The sequence below is a fragment of the Erigeron canadensis genome, chromosome 5, assembly GCF_010389155.1.
Source record: "Erigeron canadensis isolate Cc75 chromosome 5, C_canadensis_v1, whole genome shotgun sequence".
NCBI classification, from domain to species: Eukaryota; Viridiplantae; Streptophyta; class Magnoliopsida; order Asterales; family Asteraceae; genus Erigeron; species Erigeron canadensis.
In genome coordinates this window covers 4,809,612-4,835,451 of record NC_057765.1, presented here as the reverse complement: position 1 = coordinate 4,835,451, position 25,840 = coordinate 4,809,612, and the positions used below count along the sequence as shown (strand labels likewise).

The window sequence follows — 25,840 nt, the reverse complement described above, 5'->3', positions numbered from 1 at the left end:
TTCCTGAAATGTAAGAAACTTTGAACAAATGTCTATAATAGGAAATAACTAAAGTTGTGTGTATTGTATGTAAACAACTCGTATGTAAGAATTCCATTTCAACCAATTAAAATCTGACAAGTGGCACCTGTATATGGTTGCCACATATGTTTTCTTACATACAATTAACATTTTTTCAAGTTGCATACAATACACATAACTTTAGTTTTTTTTTTAACTATAAACATTCGGTCAAAAATAGTTACATTCCAGGAAACTAATCTCCCTTATTCAAACCCCTTACACATTCTTTGTCGCATTGGATGGGACCGGTTTCATAACTCTGTTTAGTGGTAAACTCGGATTGGAGCAAGGAGATCCGTAGCGATCCATTGGAGCACGGAGAATGTAGTAAATTGGAAACAATGGATTCAAAGATCGTATACTCCGATTCATTACTTGTTTAAATTTGGTACTGTATTAATTTGATGTAAATATTGGACCTTAATATAGGCAAACTGTTCTGTATTTTCCAATGTCGTTTAAGTAATATTGCAATATCAGATTTTCAAAAAACAAACTTCAGAAACTTAATAAAGAGTTAATTTGGGAACTATGGAAGATACAACGATTTAATGAATAATTTATTTTTTCCAAAGTAACAAATTAACTCGAAACATTATGATCTTAAGAGTCTTAAATCTTACATTCTAAAAGTAGTCTATCCTCATTATATCACTAATTGCCAATCTTACTAGAAACCTTGTGAATGAACTCGCGAATTTGGCCAATAAGTTGTGCAGATTCAGGCAATTCCGGGAAGATGTAGAAAGCATGGCACATATTTGGGTACTCAAACAAGTAAACTTCTTTCCCCGACTTCTTTAGCCACTCGTAGTACCGTTTTTGCCAATCGCATAGAGCATCAAACCCAGCAATGACAACGACTGTTGGTGGAAAATCCATTTTTGATATGTCAACAGCCTTGGGGCCGCTTACGTTGATCACTGGATGGTCGCGGTTGAAATCTTTGTCTTGTGGCATAAACGCCTTCCACATCCAGTCTGTTCGCTTTTTTGAAACCAGTGGAGTTCCTTCGAGTCTTATTTCTGAATCGGTCTGCCCCTCTCCACCGAAAAATGGTTGAATTACTACTGCCCCGATTACCTGAAAACATGATACGTAACGTAACTCTCTGTACATTTCTTAATTAGCTAACACAAGACTACAATTATATATAACGTGATGTAAGTATCTTTTGATCGACACGTGATGTAATATGTAAATGATATATTCGTACCTAAAAGTTAAGTATTACGAAATATCTTATTAGAACTCTTTATCATTTATAAAAATAAAACCCATGAATTAAAAATGTATATAATGAAAACAAATTTGAGAATTCTGTTCTTTGATTCTATATTGTTATGTTATTATGTTCATCTAAATTGTAATTACAATCGTATACGTTGGAGTTAAAAATCTGATTTTTCCAAATAATTTAAATAAAAGAAGCCACGTACTTTCACTTATCAATCTACCCGATATAAAGTCTTGGATCATTATTCATCTTTGTATTCAATGCTCACACCAGAAATAGGAGCTTTTAATATGACTATGTAGCTAAATAGTCTTAGTTCAGTCTTTCAATAAATTTGTCAGATCAAAGGCGTTAAATTTTTTTTCTTATTTTTATTTTTTATTTGAAAGGTGAATTTCGCTGGAAACTTCGTGTCGCGATTCGACAGCGAAAGGTCTAGCATACGTTGTCTTAACTGGGTCCGCGCTAGAGAGCTCCCTCGAAGTAGAAATGCCTATTTCAAATACCCGATGGGGGGAAAACCCCCTACTAATCCGCCCGAAGGCACGACGATCAATATGGGTAAACCCTGCCCCCTCAGACTTGAACATGGGTATACCCAAGCCAAGCCCTCATAAAGGGACTTCTTTATGTCCTCCCCAAGGCTTGAACTCAAGACCTCATGTATAAGGGGGTGGTATTTCAACCATTGAGCTAATGCTCAAAGATAAAAAACAAAAATGAGATATGTGATAAATTTTGTGTGAATAAAAATTTAACACTTGATAAATGTTAGAAGGTGAAAATGAAAAAGAAAAAAGGGTAACCTTCATATATTAATAGTTGGATTACTCAATGATGTTTAAACATATAAATTTTAAACTTATATTTTGATGTGAACGACATGTCATGTTTTTGAGATTTTAACAAAAGTATTTTCATAATTGGTTTTTTACGAAATTGTAGTCGAATATATGAATATATAAGACTATCTCCAATGTTAAGAATATCTTTAGGTGTTTTTGAGCTACTACATCATATCTTTACAAATCTTTAAAATCTTTATATATTTTTAAAATCTTTTAATTTTAACTTCAGCTATACAAACATTTTTACATATCTTTATATCTATATACAAAAGGAAAAAAAAAAAAAGTCTTGGATATAACCTAAGGACATGTCTTTGATGAAAAGATACATCAAAAAAATCTTTAGGTTTGCATAAACTTTAATGGCACAAATATACATGAACAACTAAAAACACTTAAGGACACCTTCATTAAAAATAGTCTAATAATACACTTAAGGACATCTTCATTGAAGATAGTCTGATAATGATGTTTACCCCAAATTAATAACATTTTAAAATATACATTTATCAAATCGTAAATGCTTGCTTTAACAAAATGTTTTATCCAACTAACGTATCACGTATGTAGCAAGTGGTATGTATCATGTGGACAGTATTCCATATTGGTTGGCACTCTGTACAATCAAATTTGACTGCACAAAATTTCGTGTCATCTTATTGAATACAGTCCACAAAACGGATATTCAATAGCTACGCCTTGAAAAGGAACAAGGATACGTTAGGCGTTTTGCTGTTGTTGACAATTTTAGGCATTTTGCTTTCCTAAAAAGATAATCTTAAATTTTTATAAATAACTTATTATTAAACAAGTAAACGGAAAAGTTTTTTATATTCGGGTTACTAGGGATAGCGACAGATACCACGTAAACTAACAGGAAAACTATTTTTTTTTTTTTCTATTTTGTGACTAGCTAGTTCTAACTATTTTCCTACTCAAGTGCAATATATTTGTTTAAGATAAGATAAGATATGAGGACACAAGATTTTCTTATAATATCATTCGGTGATATATTCAAGTGCAATATAAAATGAAAAAAATTATGAATCAACTAAATATACATTTGGTAAAAATTGAGCCTTTACAATGTTGCATTGATCACGTTAGATTAGTACTACTAGTATATATAGTACGCGTATAAAACGAAGACCATAAATAGTTTATAAGCTAACTTTATTTCATTTATAGAGCGGATAATTTATGATAGTTGTTGGAGGTTGTTGCGATGATGTAAAAGATGAATAAAGTATATACTAGTAATGTGACGGTGGAAACGGTGATTACAGTATGATAGTACGGACATGTGTAAAATGAACTATTTTTTAGAAGGTAAAAGATTTAAAGTGTAATTAATATTATAAATTAAGTAACTTTTATTTTTTTATATCCTATATTATATTACTCGTATAAAAAGAATAATCCCATGTTGAAAGATACATGGAGAAATGTCTAAAATATCCTTAAATATATATTATACTATTAGTCCTTAATCTTTTAAAATCTCTCAATTAACTCTATAAATTAAAGACTTTTACATCAATTATTTATACCACTCGACGTCACCTCTACCACGAACAGTAGTCACCCACTAACACCGTCGCCGCCACAAATACCGCCGCATAGCGTGAGTAGAAGGAGTTCATTAGGTTACAACTGAATCATTTCTAATGCAACTTTTTTTATCAATATTTATAATGCAACATTTATTATCTGAGTATAAAAGTATATATAATAATGTAAATCTTCTGGACTTAAATTTGTTCTAAAAATCCTTTCGCATGACTAGTCATACAGGTACATAAAAAGCAATATAAATTAAAAAAATTTGTTAGGTGTCGGAAATTACCTTAACATGACGAAAATTGAATTCGCAAGCTCGTAGTGCAACATGATGAGCAAGATTTCCACCGGCACTATCTCCCGCAACAAAACACCTCAACAAATTCGCATTTTTAGGCAAAAATTTCTTTCTATTTTCATCATCATCTAAAAACTTCAACACATCAAAACAATCGTCGTGTTGCGCCGGATACTTATTTTCCGGCGCAAGACGATAATTAACCGAAACAACAACCGCTCCCACTTTTCTCGCAAACCGTCTACAAACGGCGTCATACGCCACGCCATCAGGCGCCAAAAAAACAAAGCCTCCACCGTGATAAAAAAATATCACGGGGAGGTCAGATGTGATATTATTTTCATTAGTCGGGACGAATACACGAAACCATACGTTACGTGATTTATCGACAATGACGTCGTGTGTGGCGACGCCGTTGATAGGTTTTGAAGACGGAGGGGTACGGAAATCGAATAAATTAAGAAGTCGACGGTTGACGGACCCGTTTTTACGACACGATGCGTCCGTGAAAGTTGCGATAACGGAAAGACCAACGCGAGTTTTCCATGGTAAGGAAAGTACGGGTTTTGGTGGTTTAGAGATGGTCTCCATTTACGTGAGATGATGATGAAAGTGAAAGTGAATGAGTGACACTAATAATTTGTGATTTAGTGATTTTTATATAAATCTGTATCTTTATATATTTTTGAGAGTTTAATTTTGCTTTCCTTTTTATAGCTTGCTGATTAATGGGTGTGGTACTGTGGTATATATGGGGCCTATGGGCCGGGTCCTGCCGATATTCTAGTTGGTTGGTTTGTTATTAATATCGTTTCACACAATTTCAATAGTCTATAACTCTAGGACCATTATCAAAAAAAAAATTTATTAATCTATAAGACATTAAGACGTGATACGATTATCAACTTTTTTCGAGTTTGAGAATCACGAAGGATATTATGTGCAATACGTGTATATCAATAAAAGTACTACGAGTATTTTTAAAATATTTCTAATATTTATATCTTTTAAATAAGAGAAAATTACATTTTTGATACCTCAATTTGGCAACTTTTGCACTTTTAGTCTTCAACTCAAAAAATTGCAGCTTTCATACCTAAAGTTTTGTGTTTTTTTAGTTTTGGTACCACGTTTATACGGCGTTAAATTTTGCCGTTAACTCCCTCACGTGACAAACACGTGAGGGGTATTTTAGTCTTTTGGCCCTCTTTTTTTTGATAAAATTACAGTTTTGATACCTCAAGTTGTCAAATTTTTCACTTTTGGTACCTCAAGTAGACAACATTTGTTTTATTACACTCTATAATTTTCATCTCACATATTAGCATCTGTCAAACAACACACACTTAAAAATCAACACACATTCATATGAATCCATGTATACCTATATATCTTTATAACATACCAAATCCAATACATAAACATGCATAAATAGATTCAGATCTCTTATATGAATCATACACCACCAGAAAAGGTTGCCGACTATCTCCCTCCCCACCATGCACCAGATTCCGATCTAATCCCGTCTGTAGCAAATATATTCATCTGTAGCAAATTCCGTTAAGATCTCGTTTGTAGCAGATTCCGATCAAGTGTCGTTTGTAGCATATTTCAATAGAAGAATGGGGTAATTCAGGGGTGGGAGGATTCAAATCTCTTATATCAATCATACACCACCAGAGAGGATCTTCCGGTGACATGAGTTTTTTCCGGCCATCGATCCATCAATGCATTCAGTTCCTCCACCATCACCCGTAATTACACCAACAACATATAATATTTCAAGAATAGATACACACCATTGGGAGTTTTTTTAGGAGTCGTTAAAAAAAAAAAATCATGTGTGTTGATTTTTGAGTGTGTATTCTTTGATAGGTGCTAATGTGTTAGATAAAAATTGGAGAGTTTAATAAAAATATGTTGTCTACTTGAGGTACCAAAAGTGAAAAAATTGACAACTTGAGGTATCAAAACTGTAATTTTCTCAGAAAAAGGGGGTCAAAGAGGAATACCCCTCATGTGTTTGTCACGTGAGGGCGTTAACGGCAAGATTTAACGCCGTATGAACGTGGTATCAAAACTGAAAAAAACTCAAAACTTTAGGTATAAAAGCTGCAATTTTTTTAGTTGGAGACTAAAAGTGTAAAAGTTATCAAATTGAGGTACCAAAAATGTAATTTTCTCTTTAAATAAATGCCTTAAAAGGAGAAGTTGGGAATATACATAAATCTCTTCCTTTCCGTCTCCAACTTCAACTCTAAATATAGAATTACTTGTTAGCTTCAAAATAAATACAAATAAGGTATTTAATTGTTTGAATAAAATAAACAAATATCATTTGAAGAAGGGTAAATGCAAAATTCCAATAGTTATATTAAAAATCCAATCCTAATTTAATCATATTAATAAAATACTAAATATCTTACTGTGATATGATACTAAAATATAAAACAGTTTGATATCATTTAATCATCTATGATAAGTTTCTTTTGTCACAGTATCTAAATTTAAATATTTAGTATAAAACAGTTAAATTAATAATTTATTAACCAATCAAATCGTCCAGTTTTATCAAATTGATTTTTGCTTATATCATCATTTAATTTAATTATAAATTAAAAATCTTATAATCATTATCCAAATACATTATTATATTAGTTTTTGTAGAAAAAGTCTCATTAGCTTATTTTTTTGTTTTTCATCAATAATTTATACTTTTTAACCATGAATACTTAAATTATATTTATTTTTAGTCATCAACTTAGAGACAACTTTTTAAAAAATTTTAAATATTTAACTAATTAATAAATATCAACATATAAAATATATTCTACGAAAAATTATTTCAATAAACTGAATACATTATATGTTCTCATTATTCTAGAAGTATATTCTTTTAAATTTTTTTTAGTTACATTTTTTACATTTATACACACACATATATATATAATAATAATTTATCTTATCTTTAAAATGTTATCAACAATCCGTGTAATCACATCTCTCGATTTTCTCAAATTTTTAATTTTGACTTTTCCTGACTTTTTATTAAAAAAAAATAAGTATAGATTTACACCTATAAATATCAATGTTGACTACATGACTAGAGATAAATATTAACTTATAAGAAAATATTTATAAATTGATACCTATAAATGTCGTACATTAGTATCTTAATATAATGTCGTCCAATATAATAATATATTAGATTATATTTTCATAACGAACCCTAGATAATTATCCCAAACATAATAACAAATAAAAATATACAATATAAAAGTAAGTAACTGCTCAGTGCCACCTTTCGCAAGTTTTAAGCCCCAATACCCCGACGGTGTATAGGGGAAGTTAAGATGTAGGCAGACCTTACCTCTACCTAAGTAGAGAGGCTGCTTCCAGTTTCTACCTAAATGGTATATACAATATCTTTATCCTAAACACAATAGGTATCACTAAACATGGGACGATCACAAAACAATGCACGAGTTACAACAGAGTGTTATTTTAATACTAAATCCAAATTAATATGAACTTCATTCAAGATTCATTTTATCTCTCAATCAAAAAGGTGCAAAATTTTCTCCCTTTTTATATATTAGTCTTGCGTATTAATATTTAAAGTTACAATTGTCACTCAAATCAAGAGTCCTAATAGTTATCAAAGAATATGAAAAAAATCATAATTACTATCTAGATATCATAGGACAGGTAATTAAAAATAAACTTATTCGTGTTATGGGCTCCGCATCATGATCAAAGACATATACTTGAATGTCAAATACATGATCACACTTAAGTTTATATTTTAATTCTTAATTATCTTTCATAATAATATCACATTATGAGTACAACTGGTTTCAAAAAATTATATAATAGAAGAATTATTGTAGTATGTGTCTTGTGGAATGAACACTGCAGACAACTTTATCAATATGTCTCAGCTAATAATGACAGTGACGAACCTGTGATTATTATACATAACTTGTAAAGTATAACATTTAAAACCGTATATCTTCAAAATTATAAGTTTTTATGACTTAAATGTATGAAGATCTAATATTCATAATATCGTAAGTCTTGTTTCCAGCATTAAACGCGGGTCTAAAGTATTGTATTTTTTATACATTCTTAACAATTTACGGGTACAGCTACCATTATGATGGTGGTTGGTTGGTTGGCAGGTAATGGCAATATTCTTTCTTAGCATTTTTTCATCCTGCTGTTAAAATTAATAAAAATAAAAAATAGACGTGAAACTGGTACCATGGTACTTCGCTATAAAGATAACCAAGAATACTTTCTTTTCTCTTAAGAGTTCTTATTAAATATAAGTTATATATTTTATCATCAACATGACAGACGTGGAATTTGATAGAAGTTATGTATTGAGCTCTTTTAAACTAGCTAGATTTGTGGCAAATTGTAGCTGGTATTTTCCCAGTACGCAAGATCATTAATCAGGGATCACTTTTAACATTGAGTAAATTACGCTTTTCGTCTTTTAAGTTGGCACGCTTTTCACTTTTGATCTCTAAAGTGAAAAACTTACAGTTTTGACTTTAAACTTAGTTAATTTTTACAATCGTGGTCCTTTGGCCAGACGAAGTTAAACTTTGGCCGTTAATGTTACGCTCGAGGGACTAAAAGTGAAAAACGTGCCAACTTTAGGGACGGAAAATGTAACTCATTCTTCCATTTATCTTCTTCAACAAAATTCCGGCCTCCGGTCATCTTCTTCGATGGACTCACAAACTTATTATTTACACCCAATGACCAACGCCATTTCTAGCTTGTCAATGACCGACGAAAAATGAAAATCATACAAATAAATTTATTCTTCCATTTTTTTTTTCCGGTCATCTTTTACGATGGAATGTTCCGACTAGACATTTATTTTCCGATGATACCTAATAAAAACTCGACTTTCAATCCAAATCTAAACCACAAACAAAATCATTTACTCAAATGATACGATATCAAATTTCATACGTACGAGTGGATTTTTGTTTACAACCAAAAACTTTATAGTCAGTCAACCAAGATACAGTCCGAATTCACCTGTTATCCGATTTATGCTCGGAAAAAAAAAACTTATAAGTTATTGCAGATAAGTATCATCATCGCCAATAATGTACATTTAACATCAAACGAGTCAGCCAGATAGAAATATAAATATAGATATGAATATAATTGAGCACCAACAGCAAATGAATGAGCACATAATATATAATTTTGAAGGGTTATTGATTGATAGATGAATGGGGAGTTTAGAAATCATTGGCTCAAACATGAAAACGACAACGTTTCATGGAAGTGGCAAGAAAGAGTAATAAAGAGAGAGGGGGAAACCACTCTTTTCATTGGTCAATGGCAAATTAGAAATGGAGTTGGTCATTGGGTGTAAATAATAAGTTTGTGAGTCTATCGAAGAAGATGACCGGAGGCCGGAATCTTGTTGAAGAAGATAAATGGAAGAATGAGTTACATTTTCCGTGTTTTTCACTTTTAGTCCCTCGGGCGTAGCGTTAACGGCCAAAATTTAACTCCTCCTGATTAAAGGACCATGATTGAAAAAATTAGCCAAGTTTAAGGTTAAAATTGTAATTCTTTCACTTTAGGGATCAAAATTGAAAAACGTGTCAACTTTAGGGACACAAACTGTAATTTACTCTTTAACATTTCCTATAGAGAATTGATATTAGTACCATAAGACTTAATATATCTACCACAGTCCAATTATTAGTGGGATGCAACGTATAAAGAGAGGGAGGGTAACCCCAACCAATGTAGGGATGATCATAAATTCCCAAATCCCGATCCCGTACCGGTACCGTCCCGATCCCGGTACCGAAAAGAGGTACCGAATCCCGAGTGGGACCGGTACCGGTACTCACTTTTGAGAGTTTGCGGGATCGGTACTAGACGGTACCGGTACCGGGAAAATCCCGAAGAGTCCCGACTAGCTGATGTTCTACTCGATATAATAAGAAAAACTTGGTGTTTTTGATGATAAATATCATATATATGTTTAAATAATTCGATTGGTGCTAGGAATTTTATCACCAGCAAGATAAGGATTTTAGTTTTCTTTCATATGTCATGTCAGCATAATCTGTACATACAAATTGTATTCCAATATTTAAAAATCATAAACAAGTATTTACATTTTATATTGATAAAGTATCAATTATTCATGCCAGTAGCTAAGTTGGCAGCATGCCACACTTAAGAAGGGAGGATATGAAAAAACTTCAATATTAGACGAGTAAGAAGGTGAAATACGCTTTTATCAGATGCATAAAGGACTCCATAAGTTGTCAAGACAACAGTAGCTTCGGCTATCACTCTTGAGTCATTTGCTCCTATCACCGTCATAAATTCATAATGAACAAAAACAGATATACTTCTTTAACTCATTATTCTTACATGTGTTTAGTGTTATAATTTATCTTTCAGTATAAATGTTTTGTCAAACTCATCTTCATACATGTATTTAGTGTTATAAGATATAAAGATTATGTAGAAATATATTTGAATATTTTTGTAAACTTCTTTAACTTCCTATGGCTATGAGCAAGATAAAATTCCAATTATTCATCAGCTTCGTGTTCAATTATTTGTATAATCGGGACTAGTCGGGATTGGTACCGATATCCCGGTCCCGGTACCAATTCAAATGGGACCGGGATCGGTACTCACTTTTGGTCAAATTCGGAATCGGTACCGTCGGTACCGGGACCGGTACGGGACGGTACCAGTCCCATGCCCATCCCTAAACCAATGTTACCCTTACTATAAAAATTCTATGCATTTAATACTTGATCCAAGCCTAAATATGTAAAAACAAACCAGCTCCAAAAGTGAAAATAACCCAGTCCACCCAATCAAAATTTATAACTTCATGATTCATGTCACAAACAAATACAAAAAAATACTACAATCATAAGTGTGTTTACTTTTTTCAGTTTTTGAGTTTCGTTCTAACTTTGAGTACACATGCTTTAACAAGACAACAAAAGTTTTAATTTTGTTTACGTCAACTTGTCTTCAACTGAATTACCATTTTCAAGAGATGCTATTGTTAACGAATGTTAATTAGAAATGTGGCTTACAAGACTTTATCAACTATGTGGTCATAAGTTGTCAAAAAGAAAAAAAGGAATAAAAAAGAAAGAAGGTTTACCATTAATATTGTTTGATAGGTATGGTAATCGAGTAGATTATACCGTCATAGTGTATTTACTTTTGTATAAATTATAATTTTGTCCTAATCTTGGTACTATAAACGAATGGTATTTTGTTGTTGCATATTTACTATTTAGTTTGTTTTTTTAATACAACTTGCATTGTGTTTTTGGTGCTATTAAGTATTGACAAGTTATTTTACGTGTTGTTAGCGTATTATTTTGTTGATATTAACGGTCTGTTTTGATGTTGATTTGAGTTTGTTTGGTTGCTATATCGAGATTGTTTAGTTGTTTGATTTTTTATGGTAAATTTTTTTAGCCCCCCATCGTTAAAGATTCCTGGATCTGTCATTGATAATTTTAAAGCAAACTGTATAAGTCAGTAAAGCACGTTTACGATAAATTAATCAAAATTTGTGGTACAAATATCATCTCTTTTTCCCTTATCATTAGGCTACGTGTGTGTGTAAATTATTACTTTAAATGTAAAGGGAAAATATGTCTTGTTTTGTAAAAAGAGCTCTTGGTTTAGGTAATGACAAATGACTAATGATAACATAATTGTGATGCAACTTTTTCGTTTAGTTAGTTAACACGTAATTAACTTGAATGGTACTTCTTCTTATTCTTTGTTTTCGCAATCACAAGTAGGTAATGACAATTGACTAATGTTAACATAAATGTAATTAACAAATGACTAGTGATATCAATGACCTCAAGTTCACGTAATTAGGCTGGGTTACCCGTTGATTTCAATGAAGAAATCATAAGTTGAAGTCCAAATGTGATAAAAATAGATTGGGGTTCCATGTAAATCATAATTTAATCTTAATATATATTAATTAAAAGAAAACTGATCTAACAACTTATTAACCAATTACAGTTTTTCAATCATTAAAATTAAACATCGATTATGTCATTATTAATTTAGTTATAAATTAAAAATTCTTATAATCATTATCCAAAATTATTAGTATATTAGTATTCATTTTATTATTTGTTTCCATCAATATTTTATACTTTTTAACCTCACTAAACACTTAGTTTATATTTATTACATATTTTGTAGTCATTTAGTTGAGAAATTTTTTTAAATTTTTCATCATTTAATTAATTAATTTTTTATAAATATTTATAACTTTTTTCTTATAAAATATTAAAATGTTATATGTTAATTTACATTTTTAATGAATATATAAATCATGAATACTGGTTACTATGTATAAAACTGTTTTTAAATAATATAATACAGTTATTTTAACTTACAGTGTGTATATAAAACTTTAATAATGAGATAACAATGTTTCCAATCCTTTAAATATATTCTTTTAATTTGACTTTACATATATTTTTTTTATTTAAATTTACATATTTAATAATCATCTTTTCTTGACATGTGATAAACAGCATGTGTAATTTACACGAACATTAATTTATACTAAAAAAAAAAACTGACTTAATAGCTATTGACCAATAACAATTCTCAATTTTTTTTAAATTAGTTAAATCAACACATGTCTAAATTAATCTATTCTTTTTTTCCATTACCAATTTACACTTTAACTCAATATCAAAATAGTTAATATTTTATTGCATAATGTATATCTAATAACAAGATATACCTAGAGTTAGAGATTTAGATTAATACGAATTAATATTTATATCAATATTTTATTTTATTTTATTTTATTGTAAGATTTATCTAACTCACTAAAAAATATAAATAAAATACTAAAATAATATTTTTTTTTATTGTAAGACTTATCTAACCTATTATAAAATATAAATAAAATACGTATACTTAAAAATTTTAAAATTTAAATATTTATTTTTAGATGATTAAACGTATATAAAATAGAAATAAAATTATCGATTAAAAACATAAAGCTGATGTCATTTTCGAGAATTGATAATATAACATAAATAAAACTTGATTTGAATTTAAAAAAATTTATTTAATACTATCTTGAATATGTGATAAATACCTCATTTATTTGACACATGAGTAAATCTAATATAATTATATACATTTTTTTTAACTTATGATAAATTTCTTTTTATATTGAATGGAGATAATTGTGTCGAATGCTAAGTAATTCCGATGCACAATTCAAAAAAAAAAAAAAAAAATCCAACAATGAGATGCAAATATGTTGCTAACCATTGTTCGAAATATAATCATGACATCTCATGTCACAAGTTCGATTTCAAGGATAGATATTTAAAATGTTTATTGTCTAACGAGGTGTTTGGAAATGATTAAGCAAAATAAATTTTACGTCTAAAAACTTTGAAAGAACATGTTATCCAAAACTGCGTTTTGTCTCAGTAAAAGCATAGATAATTACTTTTTTTGCTAAACACTTTTTTAGTTAATTGCGTTATGTATATGCAATAATCAAATAATCTATTTAAAACTAAAATTAACTGTAGGTGGAAGTTACACCTATTAAACACATAAGTAATTCTTTCTTTTCATTTTTTAGGTGGAAGTTAACTTTAGTTTTTGTCGTTTTGCTTCATTTATTACCTGATGTCTAATGATATAAAAAAAAAATAATAAATCATCTTAAAGTTAGCCTAAAAATCCTTTTAAAATTTTAAAAAGTTGACATGTGTTATCCACTAATTATATTTTCTAATCTTGTTCCTCTGATTTTTTCATATGTCATCATCCAATAGTTATGAAAATTTTTAGACTATTTTTTTCATTTTTCCCATATAAAAATTTTAGATGGACCAAATCTTGCATTCATTTCAGGTCATCTGCATTGCTGTAGATACAAAGCTACAATGATTGACAAACATAGTACCTATAAGCATATTAACGAACATGAATTATAAGTTAATCACTAAACACAACAAAGGTAGTAAACATATATACAATCTACATATAAAATAGGAGGAGACTTAAACGGGCATATAGGAGTACAGTCAGACGGATACCCGGGTGTATATGGGGGTTTAGGATTTGGACGGAGGAATGAAGAGGGACGCATGATATTGGATTTCGCTACTGCGCATGAACTGGTTATAGCAAACTCGTTCTTCCGAAAGAGGAAATCTCAGCTGATTACCTTCCAGAGCGGCCGCAATGAAACGCAGATTGACTACTTCCTGATGCGTAAAGGTGACTTCAAGGCTTGTAAAGATTGCAAGGTCCTCCCCAAAGAGGGTTGCTACTCCCAACATAAACTGTAGATTTTGGATTTATTCTTGAGTAGACGAGCAACCAAGATAGAGAAGGCTGTAAAGCCAAGAATCCTTTGGAAAAACCTTATGGGTGAAGCAGCAGAGACGTTTAGATCGATGACCAGCGTGAGGTTCGCATTAGAGATCCAAAACGGCCCGCATATGGATGTTGATCAGTTGTGGACACACTTGGCAAAGGGTATGAGGGAGACGGCAAAGGCGGTACTAGGGGAAACAAGAGGGACAGGTAGTCAGCGTAAAGAGGGTAAAGAATCTTGGTGGATCAGTGAAGAGGTCCAGACCAAGGTTGCCACAAAACTTAGTTGCTTTAAAGAGCTTATCAAGAGCAAGCAATACGGGACAAATGAAGACTGGTCCTTGGCTAGGCAGAGATACTACGAAGCCAAGAAAGAAGCAAAGAAGATTGTAGCTATAGCAAAAGAAAGAGCGTACGAAGAACTATATAAGAAACTAGACACCAAGGAAGGCAAAAACGATATATTCAGAATTGCAAAAGCAAGGGAGAGAAAACGTAGGGATTTAGAAGACGTCATCTATATTAAGGATGAAAGCGGACGGAGCATTGTGAAGGTGGAAGACATTAGGAAAAGATGGGAAGAGTACTTCGCCATCCTGTTTAATAGGAGAGAGTCGGGGCGAAGTGAAGGAGGAATCGATCACGGTACCCATTCAGACATTTGTTGCGATGACGACGATACTCCGAGGATCAGCCAAGAGGAAGTAAGGTTCGCTCTAAAGAAGATGGGGAGAAACAAAGCAACAGGTCCTGACCAAATTCCTATCGAGGCATGGAGATGCTTGGGAGACGTGGGGATAAGCTTGCTGACAAGCCTTTTCAACAAGATTTGGACAAGTGCAAAAATGCCAGAAGAATGGAGACTTAGTGAAGTCATACCTATCTATAAGAACAAGGGGGACGTGCAGAGTTGTAGCAACTATAGGGGCATTAAACTCCTAAGTCATACCATGAAGCTATGGGAGAGAGTGATAGAGATAAGGCTTAGAAGGGTTACGAAGGTGGCAGAGAATCAATTCGGTTTTATGCCAGGTAGGTCGACGATGGAGGCTATTCACATCACCAGAAGCCTTGTGGAAAAGTATAGGGAAAGACAAAAAGCGCTACATTGTACCTTCCTAGATTTGGAAAAGGCATACGATAGTGTACCACGACAGCTGATTTGGAGGACGCTACAAGCGAAAGGAGTTACCGGGAGATACATTAGGGTTATTAGGGATATGTACGATAGGGCGAGGACCAGTGTCCGAACCCCTGTGGGGAACACTGAACTTTTCTCCGTAGAAATGGGCCTACACCAGGGTTCGGCGCTTAGCCCGTACCTTTTTACGTTGATCTTAGACGAGTTGTCCAGTGGTCTACAAGAGGAACTATCGTGGTGTATGATATTTGCCGATGACATTGCGCTTATTGCGAGATCGACGGAGGAACTAAACCAGAGGCTAGAGAAATGGAGAGAAGCCCTTGAAGACCATGGTCTGTTCGTGAGTCGAGAGAAGACAGAATACCTTAGATGTGACTTCGATAAGCAGGAGATCAGACAAAATGGGGATGAGGATATTAGCATTGGGGGACGGATATTGCGTCCGAAAGAGTCTTTTAGATACTTAGGATCGGTGATACACAAATCGGGGGGGATAGACGAAGATGTGACACATCGAATCCAAGCTGGATGGATGAAGTGGAGAGCAGCTTCTGGAGTCATGTGCGACAAGAGGATCCCGCTAAAGCTGAAAGAGAAGTTTTATAGAGTGGCTATTAGACCGGCTATGTTATACGGGTCAGAATGTTGGGCGATAACGAAAGCCCAAGCGACTCGAGTAGAGGTGGCTGAGATGAGGATGTTAAGGTGGACTTGCGGGAAGACCTTAGCAGACAGGATCCCGACGGGAGCTTTTAGAGCCGAACTTGAAGTAGGGACCATCATTAACAAGCTAAGGGAAGAGCGCTTGAGATGGTTTGGCCATGTTAGGAGAAGGGATGAAACAGCACCACTTAGGAGAGCGGAGGCTATTCACGTGGACAGCATACGAAGAAGGGGACGACCTAAGATGAGGTGGGAGGATCGATTAGCGAAGGACCTAATAGAACTTGGCTTGTCGGAGGACATGACGTCGGATAGGACGACACGGCGAACTAGGATTAGAGTAGAATATTAGGTTAGGGTAGGATTTTTGTGTGACCTAGATGGCCATATTTTTCCATATTGCCTTGCCAAAGGAGGTTTGTGAGGGTTTGGCCTAGAGAAGTGGCTCAGCTAAGGTGAGTCGACGCTACAGAGGACTTTGACGTGACAAGAAAAGAGGTAGGTAGATGGAGGGGGAAGGACGGATTTCCGAATGCGCTAGAGGAGCTTTCTGGTAGAGGTCGTGGACTACGAGGGTAAGGCATATGGGATTAGATTAAGTAGACTTTTTTTTATTTAGATTTTGGTTCTCTGTGACCTTTCGTAGGGGTTTTTGGCCTTGAGTCTCGAGAGGCCTAAACCGAGGGGGGAGGTTACTCTTGTGTTTGTTCCCCCAAAATGTCTGTCGGAGGACATGACCAATGAGAGTTTATCTAAAGGACTAGGTGTATAGGTCTAGTTTAATGGTTTGGAGGGCAGGTGAGAGGACTAGGATTAGTGTAGCTAGGCGGCCTAAGTTCATTTTTTTTGCATAGGTTGTTTAGAAGTCGTTACTGCCTTGGTCCCATCGGGTCCCTTTCAGGTTTTGTCTTTTCGTTTTTATATGCATATTTGTCTTGGTTGTTTCCTACTACATGTTCGAGTTGCTTATTAGTTTGCTACTTGTATGTTCTTTAATATGCTCAATATGGTTGCCTTTGTATTTGTATGTGTATTGCCAAACATGTTTCTAAGATATCGGTGGGCGCATGGTTGATACTCGTTTCGACCCTCAATGTAGCCGGACTCAGCAGACAGGTATTTATTCCTTTTAAGATTCTCGACAGTCAGGTATGGTTATTCTAATCATTTCCCATTTTTCGCCTTGCACATCTTTGTGGCTGGAGGTCCCTATGGAAGCAGTCTCTCTACCTTTGTGTAGAGGTAAGACTGTCTACAGCTTACCCCCCTCATACCCTGCGCAGGGATTGGGCTCTGTTGTTGTTGTTGTATATAAAATGTATCAATTACACTCGATATATGTCCTTAAAAGTTATGGAGGATTAAGAAGTCATTACTTTAAAGGCTGTACTTTTACTTAAATCTACCTAATTATGGAGGATTAAGAAGACTCAATTGTAAAGTGTAGGTTGGTAATTCATCACCTTATCACACACCTACCAGATAAGGTAAGAGATATGACTATTTGGGTCACACATATATTATTTTAGAATAACCTAAATTATTTTAATAAGGCTAATAAAAAAAATACTTTGTTTAAAATTGACTTCTAGCTAACTAAATGAAGTATTTGTTATATAAATAATTTAGTTCTTTCATTATTTACCACTAAACAATTATCTACATTCTTTTCAATCAATTTAAGTATATAATTATTCTCTAAGTTAAAAATATCTTTAGTTTTATAATTACCTCTTATTTTCTAAAATAATCTATGTTAATATATACAAAATTACTTCACTAACTTTTCATCTTTCTCAAAATTGATTTCATATCTTTTAACTCTTTTATAAAACATTTCATCTTTATCTTTGTTTTTAAACTTTTCGACCTTTAATAAGATCAATATGCCTATAAACATTTTACCTTCATCATATCTCACCCATTAATCTACCAAAAATACTCTTAACCATTTTCTCTTCACACCCATAAGCTAACTAAACTACACTACCTCTTTTGAATAAAAAACTTTTACATTAATAATCACCCTACTACAGTCGCCACCCCTCCGCCATCGACTCCGCTATGACCCGTTGCCGCCACCACCACCTATTGCCGCCGCGTCGTGCGGACATACGTCTAGTACCAAAAATACAGTTCAATTTTATTTATTATTTTAAACATATCCGATTGATAAATCTAATTTTTAACAACTATTCTTAAAATACTAAAATAACTACACTACTCATTTTATATATCAATTAATTTTACATAAATAAAGCACATTATTAGCCACCGCCACACCACCGGTCGCTACTACCATCCGTTACCACCACCACCATACTGCCGTTGTCATCGCCAACATATCACGTGAACATTCGTCTAGTACTCTAATTTATACTAATCCTCTTAACCATTAATATTGACAACTTTCAATACTCAATGTAATGGTTTGTTAAGGTAGTAAATGAATTGTTAACTTTTACTTTGACTAAAATTGGTATAAGAATACCCCTAATGCTTTTCGTATTGGGCCGTATCAGAAACTGTATACGGTTGTACATTATTGGGATTGAGCCGTATTAGAGCATATTGAGGACACCTCGGGGCGTATTCGAAATTGAATATAGTGCATATGAGGGACACCTCATCAATTCATCATACAACAGTGAAATCATCCACATATTTCAAACTATGAGATTTAAATCATAAGCTATAAAAGAAAAACTTCTAAAACATGTCATTTTAAAGAGTCAACCTCACAATATGTAATAAATTAAACTGGAGAACTCTAACGAGTTGATATAGTCTTATTACAACTTTAAGGGGAGAGGAGTCATGTAGCTTAATTTTTCATCCCTCCCAAATCCTACCAATCAAATACCTCCAACTCAAATTTCCTTTTCAACCCTCCCAACCATTTTTAATGGCATTCATCACCTTCTCAACCCTCCCAAATTTATTTTTCTTTTCTCTTTTTAAATTAAACTAGATAATTTTTTCTATTTAAACATATTATTGTTAAACTTAAAAATCCATTATATAAGTTAAGTTAAATAATTTTATAAAACAAATTATATTTAAAAAACTAACATAATCTGTAAATATATAATACTTGAGGGTATGTTTTGTAAATATTACACTATCAAATAAAAAGAAAGTAATGTCAATGTGTTGCGCTGTGCCGTTCGTCTTCTCTAAAATGCACCAGTGTATGAAATTTTTTTTTTTTTATTTGATGTTAAATGGTCAAAAAAGAGGGTTAGCCCCCACTCCACACGCTCCCTTAACGTTCGAAATCGTCCATCCCTCCGCTGGCTTTTTCCCGCTCACCTTCATGCCGTTGGCATGCCGCTAGGATGGCGGCGGTGTTCCCTCGGCGGCATGGCCAACCCGCCTACAAGCCGCTTGCCACTGCTCTTCCCCTAACTCTATAGTACAAAAGTTGATAATGCATATGTCGACCTATAAATAACTTATTATTAATTTACAAAATTTGGAAGAGAGCCTTTTGCCCTTTTTCATCATTAATTAATTGTCCCAAACAGCCAAATTAGTACATGTATTTCAACTACAAACTACTGTCTTTCCTAATTGCTGCCAAAGAATCAAGACACTCAGTGGATGTCACATGGAGCGATTAAATTCAGTATAACATGGTCATATTGGAATAATTTCAATTTTTGAATCTCTATGTAACTCTTATCTTTATGTTTTTTTCCATTTTCTTTTATTATATGCTACTTGTGGTTGCTAGATATAGCATATAATAATTGTACATTTATTATGATTGTACATGTATACCAAAAATGATTGAACACTACGATTGTTATATTGATTGTGGACCTACCACATACTGACTTACTCGAGATTATCCCAAATTTCCGGTTTATCTGTATTTTCACCTCTACAAAATTGATTGTTACAAGGTGAGCAACGCGTAACTAGGGGCGTTAACGAATTGAACGAACACGATCAGAACCTTGCTCATGTTCGTTCATTTAACTTAACCAACGGTTCACGAACAGATAAACAAACATAATGACTTGTTCATGTTCGTTCGTTTGTGTTCGTGAACGCATTTGTGTCCATGAACGAATGTTCACGAACACAAACGAACAAATACTAATGAACAAACACAACAAACGAAATATTTATAAAGTAAGTATCTTTATTTTTACTTTTTCTTAAACAATTAGGTATTAATAATAGAGTTAATTGCAGGTTTCGTCCATGTGGTTTACCCATTTTCGTGGTTTACATCACTGTTAAGTTTTTTTAAAACAAATCTGTCCAAACTTGTCATATTCTTTGCAAGTTACGTCCATGTGCTTAACGACGTTATTATTTGGCCATTAAGTCGACGCACGTGAGGTGCACGTGAGGGTAGTTTTGTAATCTACCACCCACAAACAATTTTGTAATTACACGATTCGTCCCCGTGGTTTGTCCATTTTAGTGGTTTACATCCCTACTCAAGAATTTTTGTGGAATAGATCCAAAGTACGCAAATTTGTTGCATGTTCCATCCCTGTGGTTGATGTAGTCAATTTTCTTCCGTTAAATGGAATACGTGCCACACATGTGAAGGTATTTTCGTACATTCTCCCCAATCACAGATCACCAAATTCCTCTTTATTCAATTTCCTTCTCATCTAGTTATTATTGAAATTAATTCTTGTGATATAGGTTGTTAAGGCTCAAACAAAAAGAAATTGCATATTAATACACATCCACGTATAAAGCCAGAAGGCCCAGAATCCTATAAATATAAATATATATATATATATACACACTTATGGGATTTTATGAATTTACATATACATATTAACATATAAACCTAGTATATATATATATAAATAAGTAAACAACATACAAAGTAGTTGTTCGGGTAATAGAGACGCATCAATCAGTGGTGGTCCGCGATTGAGTTTCAGAACAGCTTGGTTTGTGGTTTGTGGTGCTGGTAATGGTGAGAGCTTGGTGGTGGTTGGTTCCAATTAGGGGTGTTCACGGTCCAAGAACCGGACCGAACCGAGGACCGTTTGTGTAGAAGTTTAGAACCGAGGACCGGACCGATGTCTTCGGTTCGGTCCATGCTCAGTTTATATTCGGTTTTCGGGTTTAAAAGGTTGGACCGATGACCAACAATTTCTATATAATTTGATACAATCATACAAAGTAGAGTACCTGAGCTAAGTACCTGCGTGGTTGCGTCTCTGACCTAAGTACAAACTATCATTTATGCATTCATAATTTGCATTCACAATAACCAAAAAGGTTTCAAAAAATAAAATTAAGCTCAATAGTAAAGAAAGTGTCAATCTCAGTAGCAAATAAAGTATCAAAAATATCAAATAAAGTATTAAAAATATCAAATAATGAGAAAAATACTTGTCCATCACAAAATAAAAAATTCTCAAAATCCCTGTGCATGATGTAAATCATGTAAATTGATGAATGCTTAAATCAAATGATGTTTATTTATTAGGATAAAAAGGTTAAAGATTATCTGTTACGTGTTTTGAGGAGATTATTTGCTGAAGAAAAAGAAGTCATATCTTGTATGCTATAAAAAAGGAATAAGAATCCTGCTTGAACTTATATTTAATATTTGAATTTTGAATTATAGGCAACATATACCTAGGTTCGGTTCAAACCGAAGGTTTTCTCGGTTTAAACATGGACCGGACCGAGAACCAAATAACATGAAATTAAGAAACTGTGGACCGGACTGATGATATCAGTTCTACTCGGTTTCGGTCCCAAATCGGTCCGGTTTCTCGGTTTTCTCGGTTTGGACCGTAATATGAACGAACCTAGTTCCAATTGGGAAGCTCATCAACGCGGATTTTGCATTTTTAACCAACCCATCAACAAGTTTGCTTAGCTGTATACTCCAAACGTTGTTTAATTCTACCGTCAAAAACTCAATGAGGGTTTTCAAATTTTCGAAAAACCCATCAAACTTTATATGGCATGTGATCCCATTTAACGTAAAAAATTTGACGACATCAACCACAGGGATGGAACATGCAACGAATTTGCGTACTTTGGATCTACTCCACGAAAATTCTAGAATAGGGATGTAAACCACTAAAATGGACAAACCACAGGGACGAATCGTGCAATTACAAAGTTATTTGTGGGTGGCAGATTACAAAACTGCCCTCACGTGCAGCTCATGTGCGTCGACTTAACGGCTAAATAATAACGTCGTTAACCACAGGGACGTAACTTACAAAGAATATGACAAGTTTGGACGGATTTGTTTAAAAAAACTTAACAGGGATGTAAACCATTAAAATGGGTAAACCATAGGGACGAATCCTGCAATTAACTCTTAATAATATATATTATATAAAAAAGTATATATATTTAAACTATTTTGTATAGTACAGTTGATTATGTATATATATATGGGGAAGTGAGTATGAGGTTGTCCCCCATCTAAGCTTAGATGGGGAACACCTCATATTTTATTTTTTTAATCATAAAAATCATGGGGGCCCATGATTTTATTTGAATTACAAACAAATATTAAAATATTTGAATGTGAGGGGTTCCCCATCTAAACTTAGATAGGGAACAACCCCATATTCTCTTATATATATATATATATAGACGTTGATACCCGTGCCTACTTCACCGCAGCTACCATGATCATAGTTGTCCCCACTGGAATCAAAATCTTTAGTTGGATCGCTACCATGTGGGGGGGTTCGATACAATACAAAACACCCATGTTATTTGCTGTAGGGTTCATATTTTTGTTCACCATAGGGGGACTCACTGGAATAGTTCTGGCAAATTCTAGGCTAGACATTGCTCTACATGATACTTATTATGTCCGTCAAATCCCAGGGCTCAACTCTGGACAGGCGGTGGAAACTACCAAGCTGGAGTACGGTAGGGGCAGAGGGAATTTCCGGTGGAGCGGTGAAATGCGTAGAGATCGGAAAGAACACCAACGGCGAAAGCACTCTGCTGGGCCGACACTGACACTGAGAGGCGTCTCTTCCTAGTCTAAACGACCTTCCCGCCGTAGTCTATGAACAAGGGATTCAAATTCCAGAAAATAATTTGATCACCGTTGAGCTTAAACAGAACGAAATGGCTTCTATAATAAATAAACTTCCTAAGGAAGAACTAAAAGACGTAATTCATGAGGACTCGAAGATCCCATTGTATTCCGAAAGCTCGTAGCATTGGTCCCGACAAACCCCAATTTATTGCTTCGTCTCCACCAATAATGCCTACTCCTTCAACTCGTTCTAAAAAAATGGGATTCCGTGTAATAAGCTTTTGATATTCAGCAATCTCTGTTAAAAAATAATCGCAAAAATCCAAACATTTTTCTATCCAGCCATGGGGTAAATCAGCAGCGACTCCACCAATACGAAAAAAATTGTGCATCATTCGCATACCGGTGGCAGCTTCGAATAGGTCATAAATCAATTCTCTTTCTCGAAAAATATAGAAGAAGGGGGTCTGTGCCCCAATATCTGCCATAAAAGGGCCAAGCCATAACAAATGGGAAGCTATACGACTTAACTCTAACATAATGACTCTGATATAACTAGCCCTTTTAGGGACTTGAATGTTGCCCAATTGCTCTGGCGCATTTACAGTTATTGCTTCTGTGAACATAGTAGCTAAATAATCCCAACGTGTTACATAAGGCAAATATTGTATAATTGTTCGATTTTCTGCAATTTTTTCCATACCTCTGTGTAAATAACCCAATATGGGTTCACAGTCAATAACATCTTCACCATCTAGAGTAACAATGAGTCGAAGAACACCATGCATTGATGGGTGGTGAGGTCCCATATGGACTATCATGAGGTCTTTTCTTGTAGCTGGTACAGTCATAGGTTTTTCCTGATTCATTCTTCCATGAATTGCTGAAAGCGAAAAGAAGTTCATCAAACTCAAACTAACTCTTCAAATTAACGAGTTTTTCTCTCTCGAATATTCAACTGCCCTATTAATTCTTTATAACATGCTCTATTTTTTTTTTGACAAATAAGCCAGTAGTTGTTGACGTTTTCCCAAAATTTTCCGCAGACCTCTCTGAGATAAATAATCTTTTTTGTGCAATTCCAAATGTGAAGTAAGTTTTCGTATCTTGTTGGTGAAACTTACTACTTGAAATTCAACAGATCCACTATTTTCTTTGTTTTCTTCTTGTTCTTGCAAAATAATTGAAATAAATGAATTTTACACATCTCATGTTTGCCGAATCTAAAAACCATCGCCTTTGCATCCAAACACTTCACGGCGGCTATGATCAGGTCCCAGTGTTGGTTCGCTTTTTACTTTATCCTCCACAAAATCTTCTGATCTCTTGTTCTCAATGATGTTAAGCAGCTCCTGATCGCAGGAATCATGCCTTCGAAGGTACGTTTTTTTCATTCGGGGTCTTACCTTGGGGATAGACGATGGACCCGCCATTCGACATGATACATCATTTTGAAATAAAATTCCATCAAATCAAAGGAGTTGACATTGATGACATCTCTTGACACCCTTACTTTTAATAGGGGGCCTTGCCTCATGATTTTCTTGGCAAGCATTTGGCTGTTGACGTGTCCTCCGCACCCACTTGAATGAGCTTGTTCAACAATGCTCCTTATTTCGGGCGAGTGACCTTTTGTAAAGGACATCTTCCAAGATCACAAATCGTCGGGAAAGTTCCCTCCGGGCTCTCCTCTGACCACGAGTGGCGTACTCCGGTATGAACCCGTCTTGAGGTAATTGTAGAAAGAATAATACCATGGTTCCCATCGTCCTCGTAATCTTCCTCGTCTTGACTGGTGATAGTTCATCATGTTCCAACTCCCGATAGTCTTCATCCAAGAAGATAAATGAGTCCCGTTCGACGGAAGGGATCTCTGTGGCTCGGATGTCGATGACAAGACCAACCATGCACTCACACGACTTTATTCTTAGGCTTGCAGTAGTGTCGTTGCTCTAGTAGTCCAACCATGCAGTAGCATACCAATGCAGATATCGGAGATGATACTCCATCCATCTTTCTTTCAAAAATCTTTAAAACATGCAATCTGCATCGTCACCATAGAGAAAGTACCTAATTTAGTAGATCTACTAAATTCATCGAGTTGTTCCAAAGAATCAAAACGGCCGGTGATTAATGGAATTCCTTGTCGGTTCTCTGTGAAATACTCGTTTGGTCGCGGGCTTCCAAACACATCGTAAGCTATACCAGTGCTGACGAATAACCAACCCGCAATGAATAGGGAAGGTATAGTAATGCTATGAATGACCTAGTAGCAAATACTGGTAATAATATCAACAAAAGAACGTTCTCCTGTGCTTCCAGACATGCTGAGCTCCACATATTTCTTGTATAGTCAAAAGGGGATCAATTCTGTAAAAGATTGGATCGGTAAATGGAAATTCACTGAAAAATCTTTGTGAGATCGTCAATATTGTACCGAGGGCGTCTTAGAGTATACCGAATCAGTATAGCTATCCTTCTTCTGACACAGCAACGCACTTTCAATCAGTATTGGGAGGAGGTGCTAAATAATTTCTTTCTTCCTTTACTTGTTGTTTGATGATGTAAAATAGAATTTCCCATTCAATTTCTATTGAATGTAATGTAA

The 25,840-nt window shown here is 34.1% G+C and overlaps 2 protein-coding genes across 2 annotated transcripts; both read right to left on the bottom strand.

Annotated features, from left to right (window-relative positions):
- Positions 1-584: 584 nt before the first annotated feature.
- On the bottom strand, positions 585-4,702 carry LOC122599952 (probable carboxylesterase 18). The gene is made up of 2 exons (XM_043772574.1): positions 3,995-4,702; positions 585-1,146 (listed from the first exon to the last, which is right to left on the bottom strand). Exons 1-2 carry the CDS (start codon positions 4,595-4,597, stop codon positions 718-720), a joined length of 1,032 nt encoding a protein of 343 aa, XP_043628509.1. The 5' UTR covers positions 4,598-4,702; the 3' UTR covers positions 585-717.
- Positions 4,703-23,357: 18,655 nt separating this feature from the next.
- LOC122600076 (NAD(P)H-quinone oxidoreductase subunit H, chloroplastic) lies at positions 23,358-24,307 on the bottom strand. The gene has a single exon (XM_043772732.1). It carries the CDS (start codon positions 24,135-24,137, stop codon positions 23,358-23,360), a length of 780 nt encoding a protein of 259 aa, XP_043628667.1. The 5' UTR covers positions 24,138-24,307.
- Between the last annotated feature and the right edge of the window lie 1,533 nt (positions 24,308-25,840).